Genomic DNA, 24,739 nt, shown 5'->3' with positions numbered 1-24,739 from the left:
CTCTGTTCTGCCTCCAATGCATTTACATCCTTCCTTAAATAAGTAGACCAGTACTGTACACAGTGCGCCAGATGTCGTCTCACCAATAAAAACAAGAAATGCTGGAAATACTCAGCAGGGTGGCGCAGTGGTTAGCACCGCAGCTTCAAGCTCCAGCGACCTGGGTACTGCCTGTGCGGAGTTTGCAAGTTCTCCCTGTGACTGTGTGGGTTTCCGCCGAGTGCTCCGGTTTCCTCCCACAGCCAAAAACTTGCATTATAAATTGCCCCTAGTATAGGTAGGTGGTAGGAGAATGGTGGGGATTTGGTAGGGAATATGGGATTAATGTAGGATTAGTCTAAATGGTGGCTGTTGGTTGGCACAGACTCAGTAGGCTGAAGGGCCTGTTTCTGTGCTGTATCTCTCTATGATCTCGGTCTGGCAGCAAAACTGGTTCTGATGAAAGGTCACTGACCTGAAACGTTAGCTCTGCTTCTCTCTCCACAGATGCTGCCAGACCTGCTGAGCATTTCCAGCATTTCTTCTTTTTATTTCAGATTTACAGCATCTTCAGTATTTTGCTTTTATTTTAGTGGTCTCACCAATGCCTTGTATAGCTGAAGCATAACCTCCCTACTTTTGTATTCAACTCCCCTCGTGATAAACGATAACATTCTATTAGCTTTCCTAATTACATGCTGTATCTGCATACTAACCTTTTGCGATTCATGCACTAGGACACCCAGATCCCTCTGCATCTCAGAGCTTTGCAATCTCTCACCATTTAGATAATATGCTTTTTTTCTTCCTGCCAAAGTGGATAATTTCATACTTTCCCACTTTATACTTCGTTTGCCAGGTCCTTGCCCACTCACTTAATCTATCTATATCCCTTTGTAACCCCCTTATGTCCTCCTCACAAGTTACTTTCCTACCTGTCTTTGTGCCATCAGCAAATTTAGCAACCATACCTTCGGTCCCTTCATCTAAGTCATTGATATAAATTGTAAAATGTTGATGCACCAGCACAGATCCCTGTGGTACACCACTCGTTATATCTTGCCAACCAGAAAATGAACCATTTATGCCTACTCTCTGTTTCCTGTTTGCTAGCCAATCTTCTAGCCAATATGTTATCCCCTACACCATAAGCTTTTATTTTCTGCAATAACCTTTGATGTGGCACCTTATCAAATGTCTTTTGGAAATCTAAGTACAATACATCCCCTTTATCCACAGCACATGTAACTCCCTCAACGAACTCCAATAAATTGTTTAAACATGATTTCCCTTTCCCAAAACCATGTTGACTCTGCCTGATTACCTTGATTTTTTCTAAATGCCCTGCTATAACATCTTTAGTAATAGCTTCTAACATTTTTCCCTAAGACAGATGTTAAGCTAACTGGCCTGTAGTTTCCTGCTTTCTGTCTCCCTCCCTTTTTGAACAAAGGAGTTACATTCACTATTTTCCAATCAAATGGAACCTTCCCCGAATCTAGGGAATTTTGGAAAATTAAAACTAATGCATCAACTATCTCACTGGCCACTTCTTTTAACACCCTAGGTGAAGTCCATCAGGACCCAGGGACTTGTCAGCTCACAGCTCCAACAATTTGTTCAGTACCACTTCCCTGGTGATTGTAATTTTCTTGAGTGCCTCCCTCCCTTCCATTTCCTGACTTACAGCGAATATTGGGATGTTACTTCTATCCTCAATAGTGAAGACCGATACAAAATATCTGATCAATTCATCTGCCATCTCCTTATTAGTCATTATTAATTCCCCAGACTCACTTTCAAGAGGACCAACGCTCACTTTGTTAACTCTTTTCTTTTTTAAATATCTGTAGAAACTGTTACTATCTGTCTTTATATTTCTAGCTAGCTTTCTCTCATACTCTAATTTTACCTTCCTTATCAACCTTTGAGTCATTCTTTGCTGTGACCCCACCTAATAACTTACTATTCCCTACTCTAGTGCTATCTATCTCCCCCAGTATTCTGTGCACCTTGGTATTCCTCGCTGATATTTGTTCCTGGTTCTTCCCTCCGATTTGAGCTGCCTCTCAGGTTCCTATCCCCCTGCCAATCTAGTTTAAACCCTCCCAAACAGTACTAGCAAATCTCCTTGCAAGGATATTAGTCCCAGTCCTGCTAATATGTAACCTGTCCATCTTGTACAGGTCCCACCTGCCCCAGAACTGATCCCAATGCCTCAGAAGTCTGATGCCTCCCACCTACTCCAGTTCTCCAGCTATGTGTTCAATCGCTCAATTCTCCTATTCCTATGCTCACTCACATGTGGGACTGGGAGTAATCCTGAGATTACTGCTTTTGAGATCCTGCTTTTTAATCATCTTCCTAGCTCCCTAAAGACTTCTTTCAGGACCTCATGCCCCTTCCTGTCGGTCATTGCTGCCAGCATGAACCACGACCTCTGGCTGTTCACCCTACCCCAGAAGAATGTCCTGTAGCCATTCTGTGATATCCTTGACCCTGGCACCAGGGAGGCAACACACGATCCTGGAGTCACGTCTACAGTCACAGAAAAGCCTGTCTGTTCCCCTAACTAACAAATTCCCTATCACTACTGCTCTTCAACTCTTCTTCCTCCCCTCTTGTGCAACTGAGCCACATGTGGTGCCACAAACTTGGCTCTGACTGCACTCCTCAGAGCAGCCATCACCCTCACCAGTATCCAAAATTGAACACCAATAGGCAAGCGACATCGTCTCAGGGGACTCCTGCACTACCTTCCTGGTTCTCTTAGACTGTCTGGCGGTGACCCATTCCCTATCTGCCTGGATGCTCCTAACCTGTGGTGTGACCAGCTCCTTAAACGTGCTATCCAGGTAGTTCTCTGCCTCCCGGATCCACCACAGTGACTCCAGGCGCCACTGAAGTTCCAAAACATGGAGTACAAGCTTCTGCAGCGGTGACATATCCTACAGATGTGTTTGTCTAGGACACATGGTGCGTCCATGTCTTCCCACATGCCACCGGCTGTACATTTCACGCTGCCAAGCTGCCCTGCAATACCTTAACTTTACAGACTATTTATTATAAGTACAATAGCTTACCAGTTACTCACCAACCAGCTCCTTCCACTGCACCGAAGCAAGAACCAAATACTGGAGGGTGAAAAAATAGAAAAAAAGAGCACCTTCTCCCCCTTCACCGAACTCGCAATTCACCAAACCAGCAAGGACCTGGGTGTCCTTGTCAATAAGTCACTGAAAGCTAACTTGCAGGTGCAACAAGCAGTTAAGAAGGCGAATGGTATATTAGCCTTTATCACATGAGAATTTGAGTACAGGAGTAGTGAAGTCTTGCTTCAATTGTATAGAACCTTGGTTAGACCGCACTTAGAGTACTCTGCAGTTAGGAAGGATATTATCGCCATAGAGGGAGTGCAACAAAGGTTCACCAGACTTGTTTCCGGGATTGGCAGGACTGTCCTATGAAGAGAGATTGGGGAAATTGGGCCTGTATTCTCTAGAATTTCAAAGAATGAGAGGTGATCTCATTGAAACCTACAAAATACTTAAAGGGGTAGACAGGGTAGATGCAGGTAAGATGTTTCCCCGGCAGGGTAGTCTATAACCAGGGAACACAATTTCAAAATAAGGGGGAAGCCACATAGCACCGAGATGAGGAAAAATTTCTTTACTCAGAGGGTTGTACGAACATACATCCAAACATAGGAATTAGGAGCAGGAGTAGGCCACTCGGCCCTTCGAGCCTGCTCCACCAATCAATAAATTCATGGCTGAACTGATTACTCCACATTTCTACCTACCCCCGATAACCTTCCACCCCCTTGTGAATCTTTGGAATTCTCTACTCCAGAGGGCTGTGGAAGCTCAGTCATAGAGTATGTTTAAAGCAGAGATTGACAGATTTCTAAATACAAATGATATAAAGGGATATGAGGATAGTGTGGGGAAAAGGCATTGAAGTGGATGATCAGCCATGATTGTATTGAATGGCGGAGCAGGCTCGATGGGCTGAATGGCCTACTCATGCTCCTATGTTCCTATGTACCTCCACACTAAGCTTGCAATCTCCATATCATTTGCAGGCTGCATCCTGACCTCCGTATTTATACTTTTAGAAGCTGAAACTGCAACAACCAGATTGGACTGGTCAGCTACTTAACTGATCAGCTACTCTGCAGTACAGCCTGTTAATCTCTGCCTAAAACTGGAAGAAACTTACTTTACTTTCTTAACCCTACTTACTTTATTAACCTTACTTTCGAGGGTACATCCCAGTTAAATGTTAACTGCAGACCAGATTTTTAGAAAGTTATCGACACTTCTAATCCCCACTCTCCAAACTCGTATCTCCACACTCAGCTTGCAATCTGCACTCTGTTTCAAAAAGTCCAGATTTGTATTAGTTAATTAAGTCTAAACTGCAGCAGTTGCCATGATGCAATTTGAACTCACAGCCCCAGGATGTCAGCTGGGGCCTGTGGATTATAAGTGCAGTGGCAACAGAACACCATCTTCGACCCCAATCAGGCACTTGCAGCTCACATCACCCCTAGATAAAGCGTTGGCCTGTAGGGGCCATGACCTTGGCGTTATTAGCACCATGCTTGAACCAACTGAGCTAATTGGCCTCTACATAATGACTGCATCTGTGATTGACAGGATGGGAGTAATAAGTCTGCTTAAGGTGACAAGGTCAAAGGGGTGACCATGAATATGGATAGGGGAGTTGACATGGAGGGAGAAATTAAGGGAGGATTAGAAGGTAGTAAACTCAGAGGAGAGAGAGCAGGATGAGTTGAGATGGAGTTGAAATCACCAGGGATGAGAAATCACTTCGTGCAGAAGCTGAAGGTGGAGAGCATTAAAGATATTTCAGTGTGAAAATTGGCATGGTACTGCCATTTGAGTAAGTGTTCCAAACTTCTATCACCCTTTGTGTGTAGAAGTGTTTCCTAACTTCAGTCCTGAAAGATCTATCTGATTTCAAGACTATCTCCCCTAGCCCTAGTCTCATCAACCAGTGGAAATAGATAGAGAGAAACTATCAATTCCCTTTAATACATGGAAAACTTTGATCAAATCACTCCCTAAACTTTAAATTCCAGGGAATACAAACCCCTAGTTTGTGTAATCTCTTGCCCTAATTTAATCTTTGGAGTCCAGTTAACATTCTGGTGAATCTAGACAGTATTCCCTCCATATTCTTTCTAAGGTGTAATGTTCAGAACTGAGCACAGTGTCCTTCTGAGCACAGCACCTTCTGGAGAGAAAGAGAGAAATAAACTTTCAGATGGTGTTCTTAGAGGGTCAAGATGGAGATGGGAGTGTGTAGAATGGAATTTACAGCTAAGGAGGAACAGGAAGGGACAAAATGATCCATACAAACTAGAATCGTCTGTTTTGAATTTCATCCTATACTTAAGGCAGCAAATGTAAAAATAATTTTATGGGAATTATAAGATGACATACGAACAAACGAATTAGGAGCAGGAGTAGGCCACTCAGCTGATCTGATCGTAACCCCAACTGCACATTCCCACCTACCCCCAATAATCTTTCACCCCCTTGCTTATCAATAATCTATCTACCTCTGGCTTTAAAGTGTTCAAAGACTGCTTCCACTGCCATTTAAGGAAGAGAGTTTAAAAGAGCCCCACCCTCTGAGAGAAAAAAATTCTCTTCGTCTCTGACTTAAAGGATTTGCAAATAGTAAACTCAAATCAAACATCAAGATCATGACAGTGTCACTTGATTCATCGGGATCGGAATATCATCGGTCTTTGGATACGGAAGGAAAAAGCACCAATCACAAGGTGAGAAATAGTGCACATGTTCTGTATGTGAACAAACCTTCAACCAATTGTAAGGCCTGTGAAACGTCTGCACCCACCTGAATTAATAGTGTGGGAACATATTCATTTGCCGTCTGAGCTGGAAACCCATGGATACAGTTACTTCAATCGGAACGCAGAAAATTATTTCGATTTATGACCTAAGCAGATCAATGAGGGGCTATTACCCAGCATTCCAGGCGGAAGTGAAGGTGCCTTATTCATTCCATCAGGAGCTGTGTGCGCAGGCGCGGAAGCTGGACGGCATCCAGAGAATGCGCATTGTCACTTTGAACAAAGCTGAGCGAGTGTTGGAGATGCTTTTGCAGTAGGTGAGAGTCGGCGGGGCGCAGTGGAGGAATGAAGCTGGTCTCTGGGCGGGGTGGCTTCAGAAACACCTGGTGTAAGCCACAAGCCCGAATAAGAACCTCCAGATCCCGCGTTTTCAGCTCCGGGGCTTTTTCCTGAAACAGGCCCAGGTCAGCGTCAGCCGTCATGGTTCAGCGGGGAGCAGAGCGCATGCGCGGCCATCTTGGTGACGACACAGTGGGCGGGGTTTCAGCGTCCAGGAGAGAAAATCACGGTAAATAAAAACAAGAAATGTTGGAAATACTCAGCAGGTCTGGCAGCATCTGTGGAGAGAGAGAAGCAGAGTTAACATTTCAGGTCTGTGATGTGGCGCAGTGGTTAGCACCGCAGCCTCACAGCTCCAGCGACCCGGGTTCAATTCTGGGTACTGCCTGTGTTGAGTTTGTAAGTTCTCCCTGTGCCTGCGTGGGTTTCCTCCCACATGCCAAAGACTTGCAGGTTGATAGGTTAATTGGCCATTATAAATTGCCCCTAGTCTAGGTAGGTGGTAGGGAAATATAGGGACAGATGGGGATGTGGTAGGAATACGGAATTAGTGTAGGATTAGTATAAATGGGTGGTTGATGGTCGGCACAGACTCGGTGGGCCGAAGAGCCTGTTTCAGTGCTGTATCTCTTTAAAAAAAAAGGTCAGTGGCCTTCATCAGAAAATCATTGATTTGATTCTCACTCTGCACACAGGGACAATCACTGAACCTCATATAACACTGCAGTCACACCAGAGAGAGGCTGTTCATCTGCTCCATGTGTGGGACGGGATTCACACCTCGCACCTCACTTCACATCAACTTGTTCACACCGATAACAGACCTTTTAAAATGTTCTGAATGCGAGAAGAGCTTGAAGGGGTTAAGTAGAAACAAGTTGAGTTTTAGAAAAGCATCTCAGCAGAATTTAACAGTCAGGTTGAGAAAAGAAACAAACAAGCTGCTAGGGTAAAGGACAAGATTAGGGAGCAAAGGTTGGAGCCGAAACCTCGAGGCCACTGTTTCTGGAAGGTTGGTGTAATGGGATACAAAGAGATAATAAGGTTGGGATGGAGCGATCTGGTATATGTATTTTTAAGGCTGAGGATGTGTGTTCATTGGAAAGTGTAATCAATCACCGTTGTTTTATGATCAATCATATTGATCATCCGTCGTTTGAACACATTTTATGATGAGAACGGTATATAAGTTTGTGCTCCTGAATGTGAAGTCCGAGTATTACCTCGGAATACACGAGGTGGTGTCTCTCCCTGCGTACGCTTGAATAAATCGATTGAACCTGTACCTGAGTCTCCTCGTGTGGTGGTTGAGTTGTCCCACAACAGTTTGGCGTAGTTGGCAGGATACTTGCATCAGACCATCGGAGCAAACAGGTGAGTATATTTATTTACCACCTATAGTTAGGGCAGTAAGCCTACCCGAGTGAAGGTCCGGTCGAGTATTCAACGAATCTGCAGGAGGACTCAGGATAGGAGGCGCGCCAAGTAAGGAGGCAGAACCGCGCTGGTGGGACAGTAAGTTTGAAGCCGCGCAGAGATCGGAACCACTTACTGTAAGGTATACCGAATGTAGAGTCACGCTGGTCGGGAGAGTTATAGGGGTTTAGGGGACTGCGCTGAGTGAAGTCACGAAGCTAGCAAAATGTCAGATAAGAAGTTGAGTAGCTAAATGTTTACCGACTGGGGTCCGCATGAAATTTCAAGTGAATAAAAACAAGTTACCATGTCTTTGTTCAAGCCTGCATGAATGTGGTACTGTGGAGCTGAGTCATTAACTCTTTGTTGCCTGGCTTTAAAACTGAAAGCATGAGTCTGTTACTTGTTTTATTTTTATACGTATATTTTTGTGGGAACCTTGAGTCATGTTTTGGGTGCGAACTAGTGTGTGTTCATTTCAATCGGGACAGGGAATTTAACACAGATTTTGGTACTTTGAATTCATAACCCATTGCAGGAATCAATTTTCTAAGTTTGGAATTGCATCAGTGTGAGAGGTGTTTGTTGAGTGTGTTGATTTCAATTTAAGATTGTTCTCCCAAGAATGAGATATAAAATTGAATTACATTTTAAGTTAAGGCTTTATTTTTATTTGAAAGGTTGGTTTTGCAACTGTGAAAAGCAATGAACAATTTTCTAAGAGATAAGCTTCAGCCTTCAAAGTCTGAGGATGTCTGGCAGAAATCCAATTTGAGGGTGGTGGGTGCCTGGAACGCGTTGCCAGCAGAGGTGGTAGACGCGGGCACGATAGCGTCTTTTAAGATGTATCTAGACAGATACATGAATGGGCAGGAAGCAAAGAGATACAGACCCTTAGAAAATAGGCGACAGGTTTAGATAGAGGATCTGGATCGGCGCAGGCTTGGAGGGCCGAAGGGCCTGTTCCTGTGCTGTAATTTTCTTTGTTCTTTGAAAACACTGCTTTAATTGGACCAAAGTTTAAAATATGTTCTTGTTTTTTGCAGTTTAAATTTAGGACATGTCTTATTGACTGTTTTTAAGTAGTAAATGTCAGGATTTGGATATCGCTTTAAGGGAGAGAAGAATAAACAAAGGAGATGATATGGGAAAGATTGGAATGTTTAAAGTTTGTATAAGAAGCTGGTGTTGAACTTTTTTGTTTTAAAAATGTTAAATCAATTTTTCTTTGGTTTTTGGGTTTTATTACTGCCATTTGAAAAGATGCCTGAAGAAAGAAAAAAATTGACGTAATGTACCTTTTCTTTTTTTAAAAAAAAGCACGTGCTATTCTGTCTATATGTAGTTAATAAGTATTATAAGTTAATAAGTCTGAATTAAGTTTATACTATTAAGGTTAGCTAACCTGTTAAGTTGTGGTGGCCACAATGAACTTTTAAGTTTATTTTGTCAAGCTGAGGGAGTCTTTAATTACAAAAGATGCTAAAAGTTTGGAAACAATTGGAGTTTAATCTAAAATGTTGTCTTTCCTGATGGAGATGCTTTCCTTTGAAGTTGAGAATGTTACTAAAGATTTTGTTGTTTTAAACCCGAAGGATATCAAAAGAATTGGGGAAAAAAAGTTTAAAATGGAGCTTTGTTCTTTTTCAATCAAGAAAGTTTGTTCTAAAAGTTACATCTGCCCCCTTGGAGACAAGCAGAGATTAACCCCGCTGCAGCTTGGGGACATTATTATATTTTAAATTTCTAAATTGACAAATAATTTGACGAATTAACCCATTGGGCTCAGGGGCAGAGCCACAGTGGATTCTTTGTGTTTTTTAAGTAGGTAACGGTAGGTTCCAAGGCCACATGAGAACTGAGGCCACAGCAAGAGATCCAGCAGCTTGAAGACTTTAAGAACATAACTGCAGACAACAAATGTCACAGCACCTTTATCAATGAGACAAAGTGCTTGAGAAGAAGAGAAAGTTGCAAGCACTTCTGTCTTTAATGTTAAAAAAAAATCAAGTCTGGGCATAAGACATTGGAATCGATAAACAAAATTAAATTGATATGAGTGGTTATTTAAAGCACTCAGAGGGAAATTTATCTGGCATTTAAGGGGACAATCAAAGTTTTAGAAAACAGTGGAAAAAACAGTCTAGGTGGTTCCTAAGTATAAAAAACAAAGTTTCTTTTGGGGAGATATTAAATGGAACATTAGTAAAACCTGTCACTCCAGCAACACTGTTATTTGAATTTGGAATAATCTGAGATGTTGAAAATCCAGTGTAATTTTGCAAGTTACTTTTAAGAAATTAAAATGTCATCTAAGATAGAGAAAAAAAAACAAAAGATGTTAATGCCTGGAATCAATGGGAATGTTTGATTTCTGTTTTAAAGAATTAAGACTGTACAGTTTCTCCAGGGCTGATGAAAGAAATAGAATTATAATTAATGGGAATTAGCAATTTGATCTGACTGATGCAGGAGCTAATCAGAATTCAAATCATTAAATGAATATAGTGTAGAATTTCCAAGAAGCCTCGAACTTTCCGGTGAAAGTCTGGAAAGTGTAGATGAGACTGGTACTTTAATAGTTTTTTTCTTGGAGATATTTGTAACCTTGCCTATCAGATTTTTTAAAGAGAGCTACATTTGAAAGTCTGACCATGGCCCGAGACATCAGAACCCTGCAAGGGGAGGTAAGTAAAGATCTCAGACAGACACCACCAGCCCTGCCCTCTTTCCCCCACCACCACCCTGACATTTGATCTTTCGGTAAAATCACCTGAGAGTTGAGAATGTGTGACGTGATATTGTGATGCCGGTGTAAATGTGCAGATGTGATTTGTTACATGTAGAGCAACTGAACTAATGACAGGAAGGGCGATATATCTGCCAGGGTATGCTGTAGCAGGTAGTGAGGAAGTCACTTCGAGAGAAAGGGTTAAAAGATTTGTAAAAGAGCTGTGCAAACAATTGCATGAGCTAAAACGGTGGGGGGTGTCAGAGATCAACAGATCATACAGGATATAGAAACGGACATGAAAGAGAAACAGGCGAAGGTGCCTGTTGTGGGAGACAGAGTAATGGTAAAGGTAATGCCTGAGAAACCAGCATTTGTGCCTAGGTGGCTAAGACCCTACGAGGTAATAATGACCAGCGATACCTGTGCCTGTGTGGACATTAGAGGGGATGCTGGAAACACTGGATGCGACTGAAACATGTAACTTACTGATTTTGTTTTGCAGAATTTAATCAGGGCTGACCAGTGATGACTGGAAGGCCCATTGTATCTTACGGAATGTTATTTGCAATATTGATGCTCCTGGGACTGGGAATCAGCAAAGGCTCAACCCGCCAAGCGACAACCAGATCATACCGCAATAGCTCAACAGACCTCAAGACCATAGGGATCGACAGACAGAACACTGACACCAAGGACACAAGAAACAGAACCACCCCCCCCCCCCCCCACCACCCCACCCGCACCCTTGCCCAACACTAAACCCTGGGCCAGAGAATGGGCTAGTGTTAACAAAACTGGTAAGACTTTGTATGATAATGTACACCAAGAGCTGGTACCCGTTGTCCTAAACATCTCTGACATTAAATTACCTCAGTGGTGCCCGGTGGAAACCTGGACATTGTATGAGGCTTTGATAAAACAAGTAATAACGCAGGCATTTTGGTTCAATGCTGGGGGGGCAACCAAGGGAAGCACCCCTCGCTCAGGGGAGGTACCGACGGGAACGTAATCTATTGAATGATTCTGCCACATTATTTAACACGGAACTTCAGTCGTAAATTCGATTGACTTGGCTTCAGTGGACCAAAAGGTCCGGACGCTGAGCACCCAACTTAAAGTAATCCTCAGCCAGGGACAATTGATCCAGAGCAGACAGTTCCGTGCAGGTCAAAACCTGACACGGACAGTTCAGGATTTGGTTGTAGTACTTGAGAGTCACGTATGGACCATTAACAAACTAATTGGCGAGGGGCATAACATCTCAGAGGATCCGGTTAGGAACAATGTCTGCAGCACTTCTGGATCTTGGATACTTGAACAGACTCGGAGAGCTTGAGACAGCTCCATGAGTGTGAAGTTCTCCTGTGGATATCAAATACCCACTTATCTAACTTGTCCCATCACCAGAACCTGACTGGTTGCCAGCTCAGAGGTTTAACACGTGTGTATAAAACTGATGAGAAATGTATTGGTAATAACAGCCTATTGATAGGTGTAGTCTTGGTAATCCCAGTTATACCAGAATCAATACACAGTAAAACCCTATACGAAGTAGAAAACATTGGGGTAATAAGGGAGGGTTATTACATAAGTTATCATAGAATACCGCCATATGCTGTAGAAATAGAGAGGGAAATGATGGGTACTACTTTAGATAGATGTAGTATCGGAGCCTCTGCCATAGTGTGTCCACATACAATATATGTGACCAAGGAGTCCCAATGTGGGTTTAATGCAGCAGTCAATTGTACAATGGAAGCTATCCTGCCAGTAATGGAACCGACCCATGTAGCATATGTGGGAAAAGGAAATATTGTCTGACTACGACACAATGAGAATATCAGTACGGACACAACCGATCCTGTCCAATAACTAATCACACGGTGTGTGTACACCCACAGGTACCAGCAAGGGTGGGCAAGGTAGAGCTGGTGGAAATATATAAAAGAGAAACTGTCAACCAGCAGGTCACCGAGAGCATAAAGGAAAACCTTACACAGGACTTGAGACAGTTCTCATACTCTATCCCACCACTGCCCACTCACGTCACAGGCATCCGTGACGGGTTACAGCAGGTACAGAGGGTGTATTATACACTACAACAACAAACTAAGGCACTGGAAGAAGAGGTCGGTGATACCACATAGTGGGAGGATCTGTGGAATTGGGGTTCGAACATACAGATACCTCCCGGTTCAGGATCATCTCCCACATATTGGTTATTGCCCAAGTAGTGATGGTTGTATATTTGACGTGCTTAGTCCACAGGGTCAGGAGGACACACAAGGAGAAGCCAGTAGTATGGGAACATGGGAACTCAGGGATTAGGAAAGTAGGTTGCGAGTCCTTACTACAGGGCCGACCTATAAAGGCGGTGTAGTCAATTGCCTTTGTAACCCTAAGCTCGATACCTGGCCAGTATCTAAGGGTGGCAGATAGCAATGAGAGTTGAGCACATCACTGTTCAGGTCTGTTGGTCATCTTGGGCTGGGCCAAAGGACAAAAGAGGGGACTGAAGGGGTTAAGCAGAAACAAGTTGAGTTTTAGAAAAGCATCTCGGCAGAATTTAACAGTCAGGTTGAGAAAGGAAACAAACATGCTGCTAGGGTAAAGGACAAGATTAGGGAGCGAAGGTTGGAGCAAAAACTTCGAGGCCACCGTTTCCGTGGAAGGTTGGTGTATGGGAAACAAAGAGATAATAAGGTCGGACTGGAGTCATCTGGTACGTGTATTGATAAGGCTGAGGATGTGTGTTCATTGGAATGTGTAATCAATCACCATTGTTTTATGATCAATCATATCAATCATCTGTCGTTTGAACACATTGTATGATAAGAACAGTATTTATGTTTGTCCTCCTGAATGTAAAGTCAGAGTATTACCTCGGAATACCCGAGGTGGTGTCTCTCCCTGTGTACACTTGAATAAATCGATTGAACCTGTGCCTGGGTCTCCTCATGTGGTGGTTGAGTTGTCCCACAACAAGCTATAAAACCACAAGTGAACTGCTGATACACCAGTGAATTCAAACTGGGGAGAGGCCGTTCACCTGCTCCGTATGTGAGAAGCGATTCATTTGTTCATTACGTGCTAACGCACCAGTGAGTTCACAAATGACTGCAGGAATTGGATTCTGCTGTTAATCACATCCAGGACTGAACCATGTTCATTCTGACAGTCAGAGTTTAATTGTCCTGCTGTTACTAACCGCTGTAACTAGGCTGGAGTTTAATATTTTGCTGCCTGTCTAATGAATTAATGTTGTTTCAAGCACACTGTGTTGTGTCCTTAAATTCTCCAAGATAAGAGATTAAACTGATGGCCTGTTACTGACTGTTCCATTTGTGGGCCTTTTCTCATTTCTAACTCTATATTATTTCAGTTTTCATACCTTCACTTCCTTTCATGGACAAGTCCCTCCATTCTTTCCAGAGTGCCTCTCCTAGACTTGGGATCCAGGGAACGCAGCAGTAACACGCCCAGGATCACTAAACACAAAACCCAGTCTGTAAATCACTTTCAGCTACTGGACTTAGTGTGTGTCCCACAACATCTCTCTCACCTTCGATGTGTGAATAAAGCATCACACCTAAACATTTAGTTTAAATTTAAATCTACTCAGCAATTTTAATATATTAGTTCATGGAATGTGGGCATCACTGGCGAGGCTGGCATTTGTTGCCCATCCCTAACTGCCCTTGAGAAGGTGGTGGTGAGCCACCTTCTTGAACCACTGCAGTCCATGCCAGGTAGGTACACCCACAATGCTATTAGGAGGGGAGTTCTAGGGTTTTGACTCAGCGACAATGAAGGAACTGCGATATAGTTCCAAGTCAGGATGGTGTGTGGCTTGGAGGGGAACTTGCAGGTGGTGGTGTTCCCATGCATCTACTGTCCTTGTTCTTCCAGATGGTAGATATCACAGGTTTGGAAGGTGCTGTCAAAGGAACCTTGGCAAATTGCTGCAGTGCATCTTGTACCATTGTGTGCCAGTGCTGGAGGGAGTGAATGCTTAAGGTGGTGGATGGGGTACCAATAAAGTGGGCTCCTTTGTCTTGGAAGACATTGAGCTTATTGAGCAGCATCATCCATCATATGGCCCGTGGACCAGGATCTGGCCCGCCAAAGGTTTCCGTCCGACCCTTGGATGTAAACTGTACCGGGCCGTTCCTCACCCTTGTGGTCAAATTTCCCATTGGCTTCCAAACCAGCTTTCAAAAAAAAATCTGCGGTCAGTTTCACAGCTGACGGGTGCTGGGAGCGGAAAATGCGGTTTCCCAACTTTGGGCAGATTCAGGGTTTTCCAGTGGGCTTTTAAAAAAAGTCAGTACCCACTGGAAAACCCTGAATCTGTCCAAAGTTGGGTAACTGCTGTTCCTGCTCCCAGTACTTGTCAGCTGTGAAACTGACATTGTGATTTTTTAAAATAAACTGATCAACCATCTGCTGAGCGTTCCCACTCTCTGCAAATGTCAGAGAGAGAAAAAAGGGGACAGAGAGAGAGGAAGGACTGAGAGAGGAGGACATAGAGAGCGAGGATGGCACAGAGAAATGGCAACAACACAGAAAATGGGGAATAACACGGGGAGAGAGAGGGAGACAGAGTGATCAAGATCACATGTGATAGATTGACATCTATCCGGAATATTCTGCAAAACTACAACAGGTGTGCAGGCAAACGTTGACTACTTGTGCAAGCAGAAAATGCCAGATATCTCACTAAATCAGTGTCTAACATAGTGAAGAGAAAGTAAGTCAATAAATTAGTCTATTCATTTAAAGCTTCTTCACAAAAATGCACATTTGTTGGTGTTTTGATTAATAGATAAATTTTTAATGTCTTTATTCATTCCAAAATGGTCTCACCGGTCCCCAATGTAAGACAAAAATTGTAATGTGCCCGCCCCCCCCCCCCCCCCCACAACCACATGAAAAGGTTTGACACCTGTTCTCAAGTGTTGTTGGAGCTGCATTCATCCAGGCAAGTGGAGAGTATTCCACCACACCCCTGACCTGTGCCTTGTAGATGGTGGACAGCCTTTGAGAAATCAGGAGGCGAGTTACTCACCACAGATTTCCCAGCCTCTGACCTGCTCTTGTAGCTACAGTATTTACATGGCTAGTCTAGTTCAGTTTCTGGTCAATAGTAACCCACAGGATGTTGGTGGGGGATCCATTGGTTCTAATGATATTGAATGTCAAAGGGAAATGGTTAGTTTCTCTCTTGTTAGAGATTGTCATTGCCTGGCACTTGTGTGCTGCGAATGTCACTTATCATCCCAATCCTGGATATTGTCCAGGTCTTGCTGCATGCGGACATGGACTGCTTCAATATGTGAGGAGTCACGAATGATACTGAGCACTGTGCAATAATCAACAAACATCCCCACTTCTGACCTTATGATTGAAGGAAGGTCATTAATGAAGCAGTTGAAGATGGTTGGACCTAAGACACTACCCTGAGGAACTCCTGCAGTGATGTCCTGGGGCTGAGATGATTGACCTCCAACAACCACAACCATCTTCCTTTGCGTTAGGTATGACTCCAACCAGCCGAGAGTTTCCCCCCGATTCCCATTGACTTCAATTTTGCCAGAGCTTTTTGTTGCCATACTCGGTCAAATGCTGCAATCACTCTCACCTCTGGAATTCAGCTCTTTTGTCCATGTTTGGACCAAGGTTGTAATGAGGTGTGCAGCTGAGTGGCCCTGACGAAAAACAAACTAAGCAGGTTGTTGATGAGTAAGTGCCACTTGATAGCATTGTTGACAATATCATCCATCACTTTTCTGATGATTAAGACTGATAGGACAGTAATTGGATTGAATTTGTCCCGCTTTTTGTGGACGGGATACACCTGGGTAATTTTCCACTTTGTTGGTAGATGCCTATGTTGAAGCTGTACTGGAACAGCTTGGCTAGGGGCCCAGCTAGTTCTGGAGCACAAGTCTCCAGTACTACAAGTGACATGGTGTCAGGGCCCATAGCATTTGCTCTATCCAGTGCCTTCAGCCATTTCTTGATATCATGTGGAGTGAATTAATTGTCTCAAGACTGGCATCTGTGATGTTGGGGACCTCAGGAGGAGGCCAAGATGGATCATCCACTTGGCACTTCTGGTTGAAGATGGCCGTCTTTTGCACTGACATGCTATGCTCCCCCATCATTGAGGATGGGGATGTTTGTGGAGTCTCCTCCACCAGTTAGTTGTTTAATTGTCCACCAGCATTCACAACTGGATGTGTCAGGACTGCAGAGGTTTGATCTGATCCATTAGTTGTGGGATCGTTTAGCTCTGTCTACAGCATGCTGTTTCCACTGTTTAGCATGCATGTAGTCCTATGTGGTAGCTTCACCAGGTTGGCACCTTATTTCTAGTTATGCCTGGTGTGGCTCCCAGCATGCCCTCCTGCACTCCTCATTGAGTTGGTCCCCTAGTTTGATGGTAATGGTAGAGTGGGGGATATGCCAGGACATGAAGTTACAGATTTTGGTGGAATACAATTTTGCTGCTGCTGATAGCCCACAGCATTTCATAGATGTCCAGTTTTGAGCTACTCGATCTGTTCTGAGTCTATCCCATTCAGCACAGTAGTAATGCAACACAATACGATATCCTGAGTGTGAAGATGGGAGGTTGTCCCCACAAGGATTGTGTGGTCAGTCCTACCAATATTGTCATGGACGAATGCATCTATGACAAGTATGAGAACATAAGAAATAGGAGTAGGAGTCGACTATTTGGCCCCTCGAGCCTGCTACGCCATTTGATAAGATCATGGCTGATCTGATTGTGGCCTTATTCCACTTTCCTGTCTGCCCCCCCTAACCCTTGACTCCCTTGTCAATAAAAATTCTGTCTAACTCAGCCTTGAATATATTCAATGAGTCAGCCTCCACTTCTCTCAGGGGAAGAGAATTCTAAACGCTAACCACCCTCTGAGAGAAGAAATTCCTCCTGACCTCTGTCTTAAATAGGAGACCCCTTATTTTGAAACTATGCCCCCCATTTCTAGATTTCCCCACGAGGGGTAACATCCTCTCTGCATCCACGCTCTCAAGCCCCCTAAAAATCTTATATGTTTCAATAAGATCTCCGCTATTCTGCTAAACTCCAGTGAGTTTTGTCTCAACCTTTCTTCATAAGGTAACCCTATCATCATCCCAAGAATCAACCTAGTAAACCTGCTTTGACCTGCTTCCAATGCAACTGTGTCGCTCCTTAAACAAGGAGACCAAAACTGTACACAGTACTCTGGGTATGGTCTCACCAACATCCTGCATAATTGTAGCAAGACTTCCCTACTTTTATACTCCATCCTCCTTGCAATAAAGGCCAACATTACATTTGCCTTCCTCATTACTTGCTGTACCCTGTATGTGTTTCATTTACAAGGACACCCAGGTTCCTCTGTACGGCAGCATTCTGCAGTTTCTCTCCATGTGAATAATATGCTACATTTCTATTCTTCCTGCCAAAGTGGACTAGGGGTGTGCAAAGGAAACACGACGCGAGCCCTAATTCCGAACCCGGAAGTCTGACCCCACCCGACCCAAACCCAACACATATCATCGGGACCGGTCGGGGTCGTGGTCGGGATGGGTGGCAGACCTTTACATCAGTACATGGGTAAAGGCCTGCTACCCGACTTGGCCCCGACGGGATCCGATGGCACGTGTCGGGTCGGGTTTGCGGCTCCAGCATTCAGACTTGGGTCGGGTTTCCTTTGCACACCTCTAAAGTGAACAACCTCACATCTTCCCACATTATACTCCACCTACCAGATTTTTGCCCACTCAATTAACCGATCTATATCCCTTTGCATCCTCCTCACAACCTGTCGACAAGGACAAGGTCAAGTAGGTTTTTCCCCTCTTATTGTTTCTCTCACCACCTGCTGCAGACCCAATCTGGCAGATATGTCCTTCAGGACGAGGCCAGCTCAGTCAGTAGTGGTGCTACCGAGCCACACTTAACGATGGACAATGAAGTCCTCACCGAGAGTGCATTCTGTGTCCTTGCTACCTTCAGTGCTTCTTGCACATGGTGTTCATCAGCTTGGGTGGGGAGGGAGGGGGGAGGTGGCAGTAGGTGCCTGTAGGTGCCCCTGCTTGCCCTAATGCCATGAGAGTTCATGGGGTCCAGAGTGAATATTTGAGGACACCCAGGGCCACTCATTGTGACTGTATACCACTCTGCCACCTCCTCTGGAGGGACACAACATACCCTGGTAATGGAGGAATCTGGGACATTGGCTGTAAGTTATGACTATGAGCAAGTATGGCCATGTCAGCACGTTGCTTGACCAATCTGTGGGGCAGCACTCCCAATTTTGGCACACGACCCCACGTGTCGGTGGGGAAGACTTTGCAGCGTCAACTGGGAAGGGTGTGCCTTTGTCATTTCCAGTGCCTCAGTCAATGCCAATGATCCGTCCCGTCCTATTCTGATTTGACCTTTCTGTAGTGGTTTGTACAACTGGCTGGCTTGTTAGGCCATTTCAGAGTCACCCACATTGCTGTGAGTCTGGAGTGACATGTAGGCCAGATCAGGTCAGGGCAGCAGATTTCCTTCTCTGAAGAAGAGCATTAGTGAATCACATGAATTTTTTTTTAATGATAATCCAGTAGTTTCATGATTATTACTAGTAAGACTAGCATTTCATTCCAGATTTATTAATTTAAATTCCGCCAGCTGCTGTGGTGGGATTGGAATTTATGTCGTCAGAATATTACTCATGCAGTAACCTTACCACTACGCCACTGTCCTATCATGGGATTTAAAGGGGCAAAGTTTAGGAAGCACACATCAATAAAACAGGGAATTTCTTGAAAACACACCGATCAAATATCTATTGTATTATTCTACCAGCAGTTCACACACTCCTGTGAACTTCACCACCTGCTATATTAATGCAGACTTTAACCAATTTTGTAAAACAAGTTTAAACAGGTGAAAGCCTGCCTTAAAAAGATAAACTCAGGACTGACACATACGCACATAAAATCCAGTCATTTTCAGACTGGAAACTTAAACCTGCCGTTTCATTTTCAGGAACTGATCACAGTTTTACTCCAATCTCTGATTTGACAGCACGTTTCCACATTCACTTGTTCTTCCTGACTCTAAACACAGTTGTAAAGGAGACTTCTGTTCCGTGCCCAGGAGCTCTGAACCATGGAAGAGAGCGGCTGGAACACATTTCTTACAGGCCTCAGGATTAACCCACACGGGGACTTTTCTGTCAGTGGAATGAGACAAGAAAGACCAAAGTGCCGTTCGTCCCTCTGAAGGACTGTGTCCAGGTTGAAGTCCTGTTCCTGCCGTATGAGCCTCCCCCCAGATTGTCCTTTCTCCCCGCACACTGTCCTTTCTGAGCTCCAGCCCAGTTATAGGGGTCATGAACATCAGAAACAAAGCCCAGCTCTCAGAATGAACATTGTTCAGTCTCAATGTGATTAATAACAGAAGAAACCAAACCCTACAGTTACGTGTGAACTCGCTGGTGTGTCAGCAAGTTGGATAACTGAGTGAATGCCTTCCCACACTCAGAACAGGTGAATGGCCTCTCCCCAGAGTGAACTCGCTGATGTGCCAGCAGGTGGGATGAACGGGTGAATCCCTTCCCACACACGGAGCAGGTGAACGGCCTGTCCCCAGTGTGAATCTGCTGGTGTGTCAGAAGGTTGGATGAATTACTGAATCCCTTCCCACAGACGGAGCAGGTGAATGGTCTCTCCCCAGTGTGAATTCTTTGGTGTTTCACCAGGGTGGATGAACGTGTGAATCCCTTCCCACACACACAGCACGTGAACGGCCTCTCCCCAGTGTGTGTATATTGGTGTGTTCGCAGATCTTTTCTGCTTTTGAAGCTCTTCTCACAGTCAGAGCAATTAAAAGGTTTGTTATCAGAGTGAACAACTTGGTGTGTCGCAACATGAGAAGAGTGAGTGAATCCCTTCCCACACACGGAGCAGATGAACGGCCTCTCCCCAGTGTGCGTGCGTCGATGAATTTCCAGTTCAGATGGGTAATTGAATCCCTTCCCACAGTCCCCACATTTCCATGGTTTCTCGGTGGTGTGGGTGTCCTTGTGATTCTCCAGACTGGATGATAAGTTGAGGCCTTGTCTACACACAGAACTTGTACAGTTTCTCTCCACTGTGAATGGTGCAATGTTTTTTCAGGCAGTGTAACTGGTAAGAGTTCTTTCCACAGTCAATGCACTGGAACGCTCTCACTCGGTGTGTGTGTGTCTCGGTGCTTTTCCAGTCACACTGACGTTTGAAATCCTTCCCCACAGACAGACCAGACAAACACTTCTCCTTCCACATTCAAAGGACGATGATATTCAGGTCCTGATGAATCAAGTGACTGTCAGATCTTGACGAGATGTTTAATTTGAGTTTCTCGACTGCAAATCCTCCCTTTCCAGTACCCTGTAAATGGAGATTACAGAAGTCTTCACTGTAAGTACAGGATAGAAATTCAGAACAAAAATTCTAGTTTCTATGGAACATTCTTTGCCTTGTTTTCCCAAACGTGTAAGCCAATCAAACTAACAGAAGCCAAAATTGCCTCAACAAAGTCCCAACAAAAGCAAAGTGAACCTTCCCAACTAAACCAGGACGTTGTTCCCAGTGTCTGAGATACTGTGTACCCTGAGGTGCCCACCGGTTGTAGAAGGTATCAAGTATACTGGTGGACACCTCATGATCCCTCTACGGGGCCACACTGGGAACGCCAAGAGCCCATGACAACATAAGACACAGAAGCATGAGTAGACCATTCGGCCACTCAAGCCTGCTCCACCAATCAAGATCATAGCTGATCTTCTGCCTCAACTCCACTTTCCACCTGCTCCTATATTCCTTAATTCCTTGAAAGATCAGTAGCAACATAGACGTGAAATTGGCTGAGTGATAGGAAACAGAGAGCAGTGGTTAATGGACGTTTCTCAGACTGGAGGAAGGTTTACAGTGGAGTTGCCCAAGGGTTAGTTTTGTGAACTTTCCTCTGATATATATTAATGTAGACCTTGGTGTACAGGGCACAATTTCAAAATCTGCAAATGATATGAAGCTTGGAAGCATTGTGAACTGGGAGGAGGATAGTGTAGAACAAGTTGGTGCAATGGGTGGACAAGTGACAGATGAAGTTCAAAGCAGAGAAATGTGAAGTGATTCATTTTGGGAGGAAGAACAAGGAAAGACAATATAGAATAAAGGGTACAATTCTAAAGGGGGTGCAGGAGCAGAGGGACCTGCGTGTATATGTGCATAAGTCATTGAAGGAGGCAGGACAGGTTGAAACAGCGGTTAATAAAGTATACAGTATCCTAGACTTTATTAATAGGGCCATAGAGTACAAGAGCAAGGAGGTTATGTTGAACTTGTAGAAGACACTCGTTCGGCCTCAGCTGGAGAACTGTGTTCAGTTCTGGGTACAGCACTTTAGAAAGAGGTGAGGGCATTGGAGTGAGTACAGAAAAGATTCACGATAATGGTTCCAGGGTAGGAACTTCATTCATGTGGATACATTGGATGAGTTAGAACTGTTTTCCTTGAAGAGAAGGCTGAGAGGAAATATGATAAGAGGTATTAAAAATCATGATGGGTCTGGACAGAGAAGATGTACGGAGCGCAAAGGATGATGATTGTGGTTGTTGGAGGTCAATCATCTGAGCTCCAGGACATCACTGCAGGAGTTCCTCAGGGTAGTGTCCTAGGCATCTTCAGCTGCTTCATCAATGACCTCCCTTCAATCATAAGGTCAGAAGTGGGGATGTTCGCTGATGATTGCACAATATTCAGCATCATTCACGACTCCTCAGATACTGAAGCAGTCTGTGTAGAAATGCAGCAAGACCTGAACAATATCCAGGCTTGGGCAGATAAGTGGCAAGTAACATTCGTGCCACACAAGTGCCAGGTAATAACCATCTACATCAAGAGAGAATCTAATCATCTCCCCTTGACATTCAATGGCATTAACATCGTGAATCCCCCACTATCCTGGGGGCTACCATTGACCAGAAACTGAACTGGAGTAGCCATATAAATACCGTGGTTAAAAGAGCAGGTCAGAGGCTAGGAATCCTGTGGCAAGTAACTCACCTCCTGACTGCCCAAAGCTTGTCATCTACAAGGCACAAGTCAGGAGTGTGATGGAATACTCTCCACTTGCCTGGATGGGTGCAGCTCCAACAACACTCAAGAAGCTCGACAACATCCAGGACAAAGCAGCCCACTTGATTGGCACCCCATCCACAAACATTCACTCCCTCCAACACCGACGCACAGTAGCAGCAGTGTGCACCATCTACAAGATGCACTGCAGCAATGCACCAATGCCCCTTAAACAACTCCTTGCAATCCTGCGACCTCTACCACTTAGAAGAACAAGGACAGCAAATGCATGGGAACACCACCACCTGCAAGTTCCCCTCCAGGTCACTCACCATCCTGACTTGGAACTATATCGCCGTTCCTTCACTGTCACTGGGTCAAAATCCTGGAACTCCCTTCCTAACAGCACTGTGGGTGTACCTACACCCCATGGACTGCAGCGGTTCAAGAAGGCAGCTCACCACCACCTTCTCAAGGGCAATTAGGTATGGGCAATAAATGCTGGTCTAGCCAGCAATGCCCACATCCTAAGAACACATAAAAAAAGACAGGGAGAAACTGTTCCCACTTGTGAAAGGATCAAGAACGAGAGGGCACAGATTTAAAGTAATTGGCAAAAGAAGCAATGGCAACAGGAGGAAAAACATCCTCACGCAGTGAGTGGTTAAGGTCTGGAATGCGCTGCCTGAGAGTGTGATGGAGGCAGGTTCAATTGAAGCGTTTAAGAGGGAATTAGACTGAAAAGGAAGAATGTGCAGAGTTACAGGGAGAAGGCAGGAGAATGGAACTAAGTGAATTGTTCATTCAGCGAGCCGGTGTAGACACGATGGACCAATTGGCCTCCTTCTGTGCTTTAACAACTCAGTCAGTCTCTGAGATCAGAAATTTGTCTATCTCAATCTTACATCTACTCAATGATGAAACATCCACAACCCACTGGGGTAGAGAATTCCAACATTTCACAACACTTTGAGTGAAGAAATTTCTCCTTAGTCCGAAGGATTGGCCCCTCAAACCGTTCTAGATTCCCCAGCCAGGGGAAACAATCTCTCTGTGCCTACCCTGTCAAGCTCCTTCAGAATCTTGTACAATCACCTCTCATTCTTCTAAACCTCAGAGAATACCGGCCCAATTTACTCAGCCTCGCATCATCAGGCAAGGCTCTTATCCCAGGAATCAATTGAGTGAAATTTCGCTATACCGCCTCTAAGGCAGTAGATCCATCCTCATACAGGGAGACCAAAACTATCCATATCTCTTTGCAGCTTCTTTGTGTCCTCCCCGCAGCTCACACTCCTACCTAACTTTGTGCGTTCTTCAAAGAACGGGAGCAGTTGGGAACAGGGACCTGAAGCCCCGCCCATTCACTGTTGCTGGGATAAGGCTCGCGGCGCATGCGCCGTGCTGCAACGATGGCCGCCGATGACTCGGGCCTGTCACTCGGGTAAGTCTCACAGCTTTAATCCCGCTCAGTGCAAACGCGGGACCGGTAGCTCCTTATTCGGGGCTTGAGGCCTACACCGAGTACTCATGAACCCACCCCGCCCACCCGCCGGTTCCATCCCTCTCCTGTACTCGGTAGTTTCTCACCCGCTGCGGATCCGAGACCGCCACCTCCCTGCAGCTCTAGAAAACGCAGTGCGCATGCTCCGATCACAGACCCTACTGCGCCTACGCAAGGGTCCCCTGCAGCGAGGATATGGCACGTTCTGCGCCGCGGGGGGTTCTGGGTAACGGCGCCGCCATTGGAAGCTATGACTGGTGTCGATCAATCCTCCGGCAGGTTCTTTCCTTCCGCTGCGCCCCGCCCCGGAATCTTTTGCCGCCTGTTCTTGCGCCTGCGCGCTAGAACCTGCTGCATTGATAGGGTCCATTCCATGCGCGGCGCGTTCTGGGTGATACCGGTACGGTTGTGAACCCCAGAGAGTTGTTGATGATCAATCGTTGAATATATTTAAGGCTGGGAAAGATAGATTTTCTGGGATATGAGGAGCGGGTATGAAAGTGTAATTGAAGCCCAAGATCAGCTATGATCGTATTGAATGGCAGAGCAGGCTCCATCCACCGTATGGTCTAATTCGGCTCCTATTTCTTGTGTTCTTGGAAACCCTTACTCAGCTTAACCCTAACCACTAAAAACACTAAACAAACCAAGAGATCTCTAGATGTTTGTTGGCATATTTATCTAAATTTGCTTTGGTTCTGTCACTTCGCTCTGTGACAGCACTATTTCTGAATCCTCTGGTGCGATGATTTATTATTTAATGTTTCCCCTCGGTTTAAATTACTGAGCA

General features: G+C 44.8%; 1 protein-coding gene and 1 long non-coding RNA gene across 2 annotated transcripts in view; both read left to right on the top strand.

The window, feature by feature from the left end:
* LOC137348537 (zinc finger protein 850-like) overlaps positions 1–24,739 on the top strand; it is a 109,007-nt gene that overhangs the window by 68,568 nt on the left and 15,700 nt on the right. Inside the window, exons 13-18 of the mRNA XM_068013841.1 lie at positions 2,166–2,295; positions 5,679–5,794; positions 16,904–17,042; positions 19,372–19,454; positions 23,733–23,889; positions 24,028–24,175. Of these exons, the coding sequence (XP_067869942.1) occupies positions 2,166–2,295; positions 5,679–5,794; positions 16,904–17,042; positions 19,372–19,454; positions 23,733–23,889; positions 24,028–24,175 (773 nt within the window). The remainder of the gene's footprint in view (positions 1–2,165; positions 2,296–5,678; positions 5,795–16,903; positions 17,043–19,371; positions 19,455–23,732; positions 23,890–24,027; positions 24,176–24,739) is intronic.
* LOC137348953 (uncharacterized) lies at positions 5,806–13,258 on the top strand. Its single transcript, XR_010969151.1, has 2 exons — positions 5,806–6,395; positions 10,819–13,258. It is a non-coding gene; the product is annotated as an uncharacterized lncRNA (long non-coding RNA).

Source organism: Heterodontus francisci, chromosome 34 (assembly GCF_036365525.1).
Source record: "Heterodontus francisci isolate sHetFra1 chromosome 34, sHetFra1.hap1, whole genome shotgun sequence".
Classification (NCBI taxonomy): Eukaryota; Metazoa; Chordata; class Chondrichthyes; order Heterodontiformes; family Heterodontidae; genus Heterodontus; species Heterodontus francisci.
Note: the sequence above shows the minus strand (reverse complement) of the source record. Positions and strands in the feature narration are given on the sequence as shown.